Raw genomic sequence first — 9,611 nt, 5'->3', positions numbered from 1 at the left:
TCCAAACTCTGCTGCTCACTATGGCATGGCATAGCTGCTTGCATCAGTTTTTTGTGGTTTTTTTTTTTTTTTTTCAATGAAATGCATTAGGTTTTAAATTAAGATTAAATATAACCTCATTCCTGTGCTTTTGTAAAGAGATGTGCTCGAGGCAAAACCTGAATTGCTGTCATCTATTGCATTAGCATGTAAGAAGGTCACAGTATACCTTAACTGAAGCTGAGGATGCTTAGGCCAGGAGGCATCATTAGATCACTACAGATTTCATCTGCAGATTGCATAAAATTTGTGGAAACTTTCCCATTTTAAATACAGCAAAAGAGAAAGGCAGAAAGCTGAAAATGAAAAAGGATCCTAGAACTGCAAGTGCAAAATATACATTATTTACTGAACAATATGGTTCCCATAGCCATAGGCTGTCCAACCCTTTTTTCTGGCCCATCACCCCTGCTCCTTCACTGTGCAGGACAAACACAGAATAAATAGGTACAAAAGTCTAGGCCACACTAGGTTGTGGCCTAGCAGGCTGATGAATTTATGATCAACTCCTGTTGTTAAAAGGAAAGTAAAAATCTCATCTCCAATGATGAGGTTACATAAAAACTCATGCAACTGAATAAGGTGGGGATGTACTTGTAGGGCTGATCCTACTTCTCCCATTTATGCTGGTACCAAAGAAGAAATGCTTTTTAATTACTGAAAGATGGAAATTGAATACCACTACTTTCTTTACTAAAATAGTTCACTAAAACTGAGCTGCCTATTGCTTATCCGTATGTTCACAATATGCCTTTTCCATGAAATTCTGCAGATTCATCCTTGGGAGTCATAGAGCATCCATTGTCTATTTTCAGACTTTTGTCAGTATGAACTTTGCACCACAGGTGACAGAATTTTGAAAAGACTCTTAGTATCAACTTAAAGCAGCTAATTTTTGGAAGAAGTGTAACATGTGAAAGCAGATTTAAGCTTTTTAACTGAATTCCTACTCCTATTTAATTTACTGTTAATTTTGTTTCTTACACTGGATGATTCTCTCCAGCCAATAAATGAACTTTCCCACTTTACCAGTCTCATCCTCCCCCAACTTTGCAATCAGTAGCAAGTCACAGTAATCTACTTTGTCCTCGGGTGTTAGCTGGTATTGGATTTCTCAGAGGCTGGTCACCCCTCTAATATTTCTGTAAAGTTACAATGTAGTCATACAAAAATTCCCCAAAGTTGCATAATTAATCAAGTATCAAAAATATATTTGAGCTAAGATTGCAATGTAAAAGGTGCTTTAAGTAGGTGCCAACACTACCTCCTGTGTAGGTAGGTTGCTCTTGGGATACAAGGTGCTGAACTATCTATGTACCCTTGCAAAGGAGCTAGATTTGTCCTCCCTACATCCTTGAACATCAGTCTTGTGGTTAAAAAAAATGCACCAAGAATATCTCACTAGGTACCACCACCTCCTTCAGTCAAATTATCCATGCAACTGCCTAAATTCTATCCTTTTCCCTTCTCCTGCTTACAAGTAGAAATACTTGAGCTATCATCTGTAAATATTGAAAACTATCCAGGGGTGTTGGGGGTTTCAAAGAGTGCACTTAAGTCATTCTGATCTACTTTAATGATCTAGGAAAGCAATCACTGGATGAATAGAAGCAACAGGAGAGGTGAAAAATTAATACGATAAAATAGTGCAGCAGAGACTAATCCTTCAGTAACCTGTAAACACTTGTGCTGATTCCCAAGCCAGGTAGGACCGGTCAATCATATCCTTCTACAAACCTTTGTGCACCTCTGTGTTGAAGGCAATCCTGATACAAGTGGATTTTGATTGATTCAATTATCTTTTGAGTATTATTTTACTTTTATTATTATATATTTGAGTATTATTATACTTTTATTTTATATATATATATTTTGTTTATCCGGCCAAATCCCACCCAAGTGTTTTTTTCTGGTATTATCAAAGGGCATTTAAAAGTTCTAGGCATTCTGTCACTACTTACCACAGCATCTATCCAGCCATGCCACAGCACTCCCATTTGAAGCTGCACTTTTTTTCCAGTGAAACTGAACTATTAGCTATCCTCTCAATAAATCCATGAATGGCTAGAATGAGCAAGTGAATTACTCTCTATGCCTTTCATACACAGTATATAAATGACACAGTTTAATATGGAGAAAATAATTGTCAACACACAATAATTACATATAATTTCATATGCTCTGATATGTGCAATTTAGTGTTTTATTAAACAAATACAGTAGCTAACCAAAATCAGATACCTGATAATGGGAAATAACATTAAAAGCCTGTGTTCCTATGGTAATTACTGGTCATCTGAAATGCCATATGCTCTAAAACATAACACAGAAAATTACCTTCCTGTGAAATAAGAAATACAATAGAAATAAAGTTAAGGGACATGTTTATTTCTGAGCTTTCTGCAAGCAAAATTGCTTTGATACAAAATGAGTTCAATGATACAGTGCTACCATCCACTCAAGCAAAAGAAAACCTCACATTTACATGAATGCACTTTATATTGATATTCTTACAGTTCAGATATCCATTATGTGTCCGGCCTCATTGAAAGCAATGGCACAGATATGCTGCAAGGTATTGGAGTATCATATTATTGGCAAGTGCTTAATTAACTCTGTGAGTTCTCTGAGAGATGCTGTATAAATAAGGGTATTGTGAATGTGTGTTTGTATTCCTTAGTAGTTTTGACATACATCATTTAGTGTTTGTTTAGTTAGCTCAAAATGTGTAATTGTGTCTTTTGGCTTTCAGTATTCTCTTTTTCTTTTTTAAAGAAAAATCATGAGGTATCCTTTACTGTTAACTAATGACATAGTGATAGGCCTTTTTTTATTGAGGTTGCAGAGACTTACTGTACATTCAGTACACTGTACATTCGGCAATTATTTTTAGTGTACTTTCTACATGTTACTGTGTACAACTGTTAGTTTACATTAGAACTCTTCCCCTTCTCACAGGATATGGCAAAACAAAAAAGAATCTGACAAAAATTATACACATAAAGTAAGAAGACAAATACACAAATAAGGCCATCTGCAGAATTAAAAATCCACCTCTTGCGATATTTCACAGTAATTTCTACATAATATTTTACATCTTATGAACTTAAATATTTAATGCAAAAGCAAAAGACCTTTATGGATCCAATCATATTATCTCTTCAAGGACTTGTCTGATTTGGTGGCTAGTGGCCTTCTCTGAGGAGTTGGAATTTTAGAAGGCTTGGCAGCTCCTGGCCGAGAACCTGCTCGGGGTGTCGGCCTGCTTGTGGCAGGAACAGTCTCTGACATATCTGAGCACACAGACTGGATTTCCGAAATGTCAAAGTCAGATGCATCACTGCCTCGGCGGCTGCTTGACCTGCTGCCAGCCTTGCTTCCTGCTCGGCTACCAGGCCTGCTTGGAGTTCTTCTGGTCTCTAAAAAGAGAGAAGATAACCATCAGGATCAAGGGTAAGGATGGAAAACCTGTGCAGGTCTCTCCTGGGTCTTTGGCAGCCCCAAAAACTCCTCGTTGCACAAACTAAACTTTAGACCTCTGCCAGGCAAGCTAAATGATGCTGTGTCTCACACTAAATAAAAGAAAATGCAAGATAAAATGCTGACACATAGTTAATTCATTACTAGCATATCTCATTAAAAGTGCATTATCCTGGCAGCTTTTCTTGACTTCCTAGACATGCATTGTACCTTCACTCAACAGCCAGAGCCTCTCTTTCCCCTGCTATTTTCTCAGATATTAATTGGGGGGAAAAAAAAGTCAGTATCTGGTCTCTTCATGCATTTGTGATTTCTAAGTATAGGAATCCTAGAGATGCAAATGAACATACCAATATTTAAATGTGCACCCCTCTTTAAAAAAAAAATTAAAATCCATACAGATGAAAGCTGCAACTAAACAAGGGCAAAATATACATCCTGCCCAACAAAGAGCTGAGAAGATGAGCTCCCAGCAAGCCTGCTAAGTAAATCCTGCCCAGACAATGTGCCATGAAGAAAAAACCACGAGGAATCCTAAACAAAAAACAATTAATGTGGTTTTTCATAATTTTCCAATTACTTTTTAAGTATTTTTGATCTCCACAAATGTGGTTCCGTGTATGTATGAAGAACACTGTGTTGAAAAGCAGAGCTTCACTGCTTTCTATTTTTATGTAATGCTTTAAAAATCTCTGTGGAATATTCCATTAATAAGGTAATCTACAGCTGCTCCCTGCAGTTCTTCCAAAATAAATGGACAGGTCATGACTAAGTGATCCCTTTGCTCCATCATTAATTGAGAATAACTTGAATACTGTAAAGAACTGTATCCTTTGAGTAAATGTTTCTTCCCCAGTTTCTTGGGCAGATACATTGGAGGTACCATTGTCAAGAAGATTGCAGTTATGAATTTGCACATCCAGAGCTGAACATGTGGATGGAGGGCCTGATTACGTGCACCTTCAGAAATGGGCTTTTTACTTTTTACTTCTTTCCACTCTTCTGACATCTCCTTTGAACCCTAATGTGACCTTAAATATACAGGTGGAAAACATAGCAAGGGGCAGATCAATCCCTGAAGTCAAGAGACTCACCTGCAAACTGAGCTCTGACTCTGGTAGCTGCTGTTGACAGGATGCCACTGTCTTCTCCTGAGTGGAAACCCTTCCCTGACAGATACCCTGGCAGTCTGAGTTTACTTCCTTGAATTGGTGTTCCCTATGCAAACCAAAACACCACAAAAAAAAGCTTTTTTAACTGAAGATAAGGACTGGTATTAGAGGCTACATAACTTAGAATATGATCATCATAACAACATTCACTGTGCATCTGAAACACTGGTTTGAGCCACTATGGGCATCATTCAAAATGTGAAGTATAGAATGTTCCTTTAGCAATTTGCATTTGAAGTATGTAAATGTAAAACAACAACAACAAAAATTTTAATAGTCTGCTTAACATGTTAACATCTTTGTGTGTATTTCAATGCATATGAAGAAAGAAAAAAAGCTACCTTCTTATAATTAGTCAAGCAGGTAAGATTAGTTGATGGTACATACTGAGATCTTACGTCTGCATAACTTGACTTTCCACCATTCTGGTTGTAGTTATAGGTGATGAAAATATTTTTAAAATTGAAACAAAGCTACCAAATTTCAGAAACTTTTTGCTAGGAGGTAAGAACAAAACCAAAACCAACCAAACAAACAAACAAAAAAAAACAAACAACAAAAATAAAAACCAAACAAAAACAAACAAACAAACAAACAACAACAACAACAACAAAACCAAACCAACAAACAAAAAAACCCCACCAAAACAAGAAAAAATAGAAAAAAATGGCATAGGACTAATTTTAAAAGTTCCAGTTGTCAATATGCTGCCTTACAGTGTCATTACTACGCAGTCTTACACTGCCTGCTTTCTTATTTCTGAAATTAGCCTTGATTTACAATCTGCCCCAAATAAGAAAATTTATTTAATGGCCACAAAAATTAAATCATCAGATCTCAAAATTAATATCACTCACTAAATAAGAGGTATATGCAAATAAGAGCAAAGCTACAGTATACACAGTAATTTAATTAACACAAAAATACTTCATAAATATCCAAAAATAAGAACAAACAGAGCAGTGATGAATGTAGTTTGTGGAGCGGCCTGGATCCCAGGATCCTGCATTCTGTGCCTTTGATTCCCATACAATTGTAGGTAGAATTATGTACAGAAAACCAAGACCCAGAGAAGTGTGTTGGAAGCTGCCTTGAGGTAAGAACAGAGCAGAGGCCTGGCAGGAGCTTGCCTGGCAGCTGCCAGTTCAGACCACTTCTGGCACTTCTGAACAAAAGAGTGCTGAGATGCTCCAAAGCAATCTGCTGGCTCTGACAGGGCAGATCACAATATCAAAACTCTCATTAAAGCCAAGTACAGCTTTGTGCCTGTGATATACAGCTAGTCACACCCTGGCAACCTCTGCCACACAGACACTACTTGGGAGGGTAAGGAGAAAGGGAACACTGTTAACTCACTGAAGCTGCTGCACTCTAGGCAAGGCATTGGGATAGAATCACCAGTGCAAAAAATAAAACTAACCTGTTCCTCAGTTTCGCCCTAAGCCCAAATGCAGTTTACATATAAAATGAATAACTGCTATCTTGGGTGGTAAATGCTGCAGAATGCCTCAGAAATTCACTGAACCTACCCCACCCTAACCATTCCCTTTATAATCTTAAACCAGACTGGTTTACATAAAAGAAACTCATTGAAACTACTGGCAGTTGGAAGAGCAGATAAGAAATACAGTGCCCCCATATGAAATCAGGCCAACTGCTTTCCTGTCATTGTAATTCAATGAAAACAACACCTTTCCATGTCTATAAACCCTTTAATGTACCATCAATTAATCTTTCACTGCAGTTACCAGCTAAGAGATGAAAGAAAATACAGGAATATATTAGAAACTGACAACTGACTAAACTCTGTGCTGTGAATCACTCTAAGCCACAGCCCTGTGTGCCTGCAGTGCTGTACCCACAGACACACCTGCAGTGTGCACAACAACATGCACAGAAGGAGGGAGGAAGAAGTTTGTTGTGCATCTTTGAGCAAAGCCATGCTGAGGTTATGGAAACTTCACACCAGAAGGTGTCACATGAACAGCAGTAGGCATCAAAGTGCAGATTTGTGAAAAGCAGATACAACAGAGGGGGTGGTAGCACAAGCTTCTTCTTTCCAAGCCCTCCATCCAACCAGGCCAAGAGTAACTTCCACAAATGACACATCAGTGTGCAGCCTGATCCAGCTGCAATCTTTTCACTGACTGTAATGACATTAAGAGCATACACTTTGGCTCCAAGCCCCTTCAAATTTTGGTCATACAGTCTAACTGTCGGCACAATCCTAATTGCTATACTAGCAATTTCCATGTAAGCCATGCTAATTTCCTGTTAAGTCATCAAATAGCTATCCTATTAGAGCAATGATTGGTCACTACCTCCTAAACAAAACATTTAGTTGTTGTAAAGATTTATGTATCACAGCCAGACTTTTGTGCCATCCTCTTCACAGTGATTGGGTATTTATTTAATGGTTTTGCACCAGACATCATGATTTATTAATCCCATGCCTGCAGTTCAGAAACATTGTAGTACTTCATGAATTCAAACTAAACAATTTTAGGAAAGAAACCTGCAAAGTATATTGAATGTTTTATTTTTTTAAAAAAATGTATTTTTCCACATTTGCTCAACCATTTCATTCCACACTTTTATGATTAATTAAATATTTGAGCTTTAAACATTACCTCATTGAGGGTATATTTTCCTAAAATTCAAAAAAAACATGAAAAATAGAACATAAAAAAACCAACCAAACTTGGGGAGAAAAAAAAAGTAAGAAATAATTTGACAAAGGTCTAAAATAAAGACAATGCACTAATATACACAGGATGCAGCTCAGAAGCACTGAAACTCTAGTGGCTGTTAGTGAAGTGACAGTTTTAGTGAAGGAAGTCATTAGACTAGAATTTCTGTCCTTACTGTACCTCTGCAGATGACCCTTGATAGTCTGAGGATTCTGGTGGCTTAGAAGGAGTTGATGTTTTGCTGTTTGTCAACCATGGTTTACCATAGTTGCGTGTTAAATGATGTGGTGTCTGTATGGAACAATGGTAAATCAAAATATGAAGGACAATAGAGGAAAACAACGTCATGGAGGATACCTGGGCTTTCAAAATCTCAACAGAAATAAAATCTAAGCAGAAAGAGTTAATGACAAATGTTCTAAAATGAAGAGATGACAGAGTTTATTTTTCAAGTGAAATGGAGAGGTTTGTTGATCTTTCAGAGCAGTTCCCAAACTGCTGGTTAGTTCATGTGGCAGCTTAAATGAGAAAATTCTTCTACTGCTATGTTGCAAACAAACAGTAGAGAAAACACATTGAAAACACTTCTCAGATCCACCCCAGACTATGAAATAAAATGGAAATACTTTTTCTCCAAAAGCTAGAGAAAGCACCAATATTACTGGAGAGAGGTAGAACCCAAAAATTCAATCTATATCCCATTTGTTAACCAGTGCAGTTTTGTATGTTTCTCCTTACCTTCGGTGTACTTGTAGTAACAGCTTGTGGGGCACCTGCCTGACCAGCTTGACTTGACAGAGAAGTAGATCTGTTGGGAGAAGCACCTCTTGAAGAGGGTCGTGATCTGCGGCCCCTTGGTCGGAAAGCTGCCATGCTCTGACTGGCACCATCTGCTAAAATGAATTTTTCACGCAGCTCCACGTTCGTCCTCCCTTTAGCTACAAAGAGAGGTGAAAATTGAATCACATGAGAGCTCTCACAAGGCTGCTTACTGCCATTTTTGCCATGCCAATTCCAACACATTTTTAGAATAAATAAAATGCATTACTATGTAATGCATTTATTTTGGACACAGAAGAGTTATGTGCAGGACTCACTTATTCTAATACTTTATGCCAGCAGGAATGAACCACTGTCAAAGGAAGTCAGCGTGATAATGGAATGCTCAACGTGCTAAATCATTGTTAATCAATCAACTATTAATACATAGACACAACCTGATGGGCAGTTTTGCTAATTCTACAGCTATTCATAATAAATAATACTTGCTTGGATGTTCTAGAAGAAATAGCTAAATACAAATTACAGGAAAGCAGCAAATATATTTATTCAAAACTATGAAGTTATGTAATTTGGCAACATGCAATGATGAACATGAAACCCAAACTATGATGAAGTAATTGGTGGCTGAGCACTCACACACACATACAAACAGACATATGAGAGAATGTTCTGCATGAATAAATGCAAGACATGTTAGCATTTAACTGTGTCAGTGTGAATGACAATCGTTTTTGAAACACTCTTCAAGCGTGTCAAAAAATTAGCTTGCAAAGCACCAGCCCATGTAGGAAGGAACATGTTAAGCTAAATATGATGAGTGAAGCATATAGTTAAAAGTATATATATATATGTATATTAAAAAAGCGGGAAGGAAATGAAGAGAGAGAAGAAGGGGAGAAGGAGACAAAGAGAGGGGTTTGCCAACCTATAGTAGGCTGAGTGGTAATTGAAGAGTTTGATTCCGAACGTAACATTTTACTCCCGTGATGATGAACTAGAAAAAATGACACAGGACATGGGTCACATTAAAGAAAATCGTTAGCAGGAGAAGAAATCAAGTACAGCAGCTGCATATGCAAGAGACTTGGAGCACCAGGCCAAAAGACAGGACTTGAGCAAAAGCTGTCCCTAAATGCTCTGAAGTGAGTTCTCAGGAAGGTCTCCCTAGGCAAAAAGGAAATGGCATTTAGACAGACTCAGCTACAGTCCCAAGTATACTTGTGTAGCAGCAGTATTTATCTGCTGACATAAAGAAGTAGTACAAGCTAAAGTGATTTTATACGACTAGGTGCAATACTTTTAAAGCTGTTTATGACAACAGTTCTTTGCAATGTGATTCACCTGAATACACGAGGAGCACTTGGTGGAAATGCAAATTTGCTAGGTGAAGTGGTTTAGGCAAAGTTTGAAACTGCATCACTGACTTCAACCAGAAAAGGATTAGGTT

The 9,611-nt window shown here is 37.6% G+C and overlaps 1 protein-coding gene across 10 annotated transcripts in view; it reads right to left on the bottom strand.

Moving 5' to 3' along the window:
• Positions 1-2,224: 2,224 nt before the first annotated feature.
• DST (dystonin) overlaps positions 2,225-9,611 on the bottom strand; it is a gene marked incomplete at its 5' end in the record, with an annotated part of 251,197 nt that continues 243,810 nt past the window's right edge. For 4 of the 10 annotated variants that reach the window (XM_083857745.1, XM_083857741.1, XM_083857740.1 and 1 more), the window contains 5 exons: positions 2,225-3,458; positions 4,614-4,737; positions 7,562-7,672; positions 8,120-8,319; positions 9,090-9,158. In XM_083857745.1, coding sequence (XP_083713871.1) covers positions 3,193-3,458; positions 4,614-4,737; positions 7,562-7,672; positions 8,120-8,319; positions 9,090-9,158 — 770 coding nt within the window. In that variant the 3' untranslated portion in view covers positions 2,225-3,192. The remainder of the gene's footprint in view (positions 3,459-4,613; positions 4,738-7,561; positions 7,673-8,119; positions 8,320-9,089; positions 9,159-9,611) is intronic. The other 6 variants (XM_083857746.1, XM_083857747.1, XM_083857742.1 and 3 more) reach the window with 2 other exon arrangements.

The sequence above is a fragment of the Zosterops lateralis genome, assembly GCF_965231275.1.
Source record: "Zosterops lateralis genome assembly, chromosome: 3".
Classification (NCBI taxonomy): Eukaryota; Metazoa; Chordata; class Aves; order Passeriformes; family Zosteropidae; genus Zosterops; species Zosterops lateralis.
Note: the sequence above shows the minus strand (reverse complement) of the source record. Positions and strands in the feature narration are given on the sequence as shown.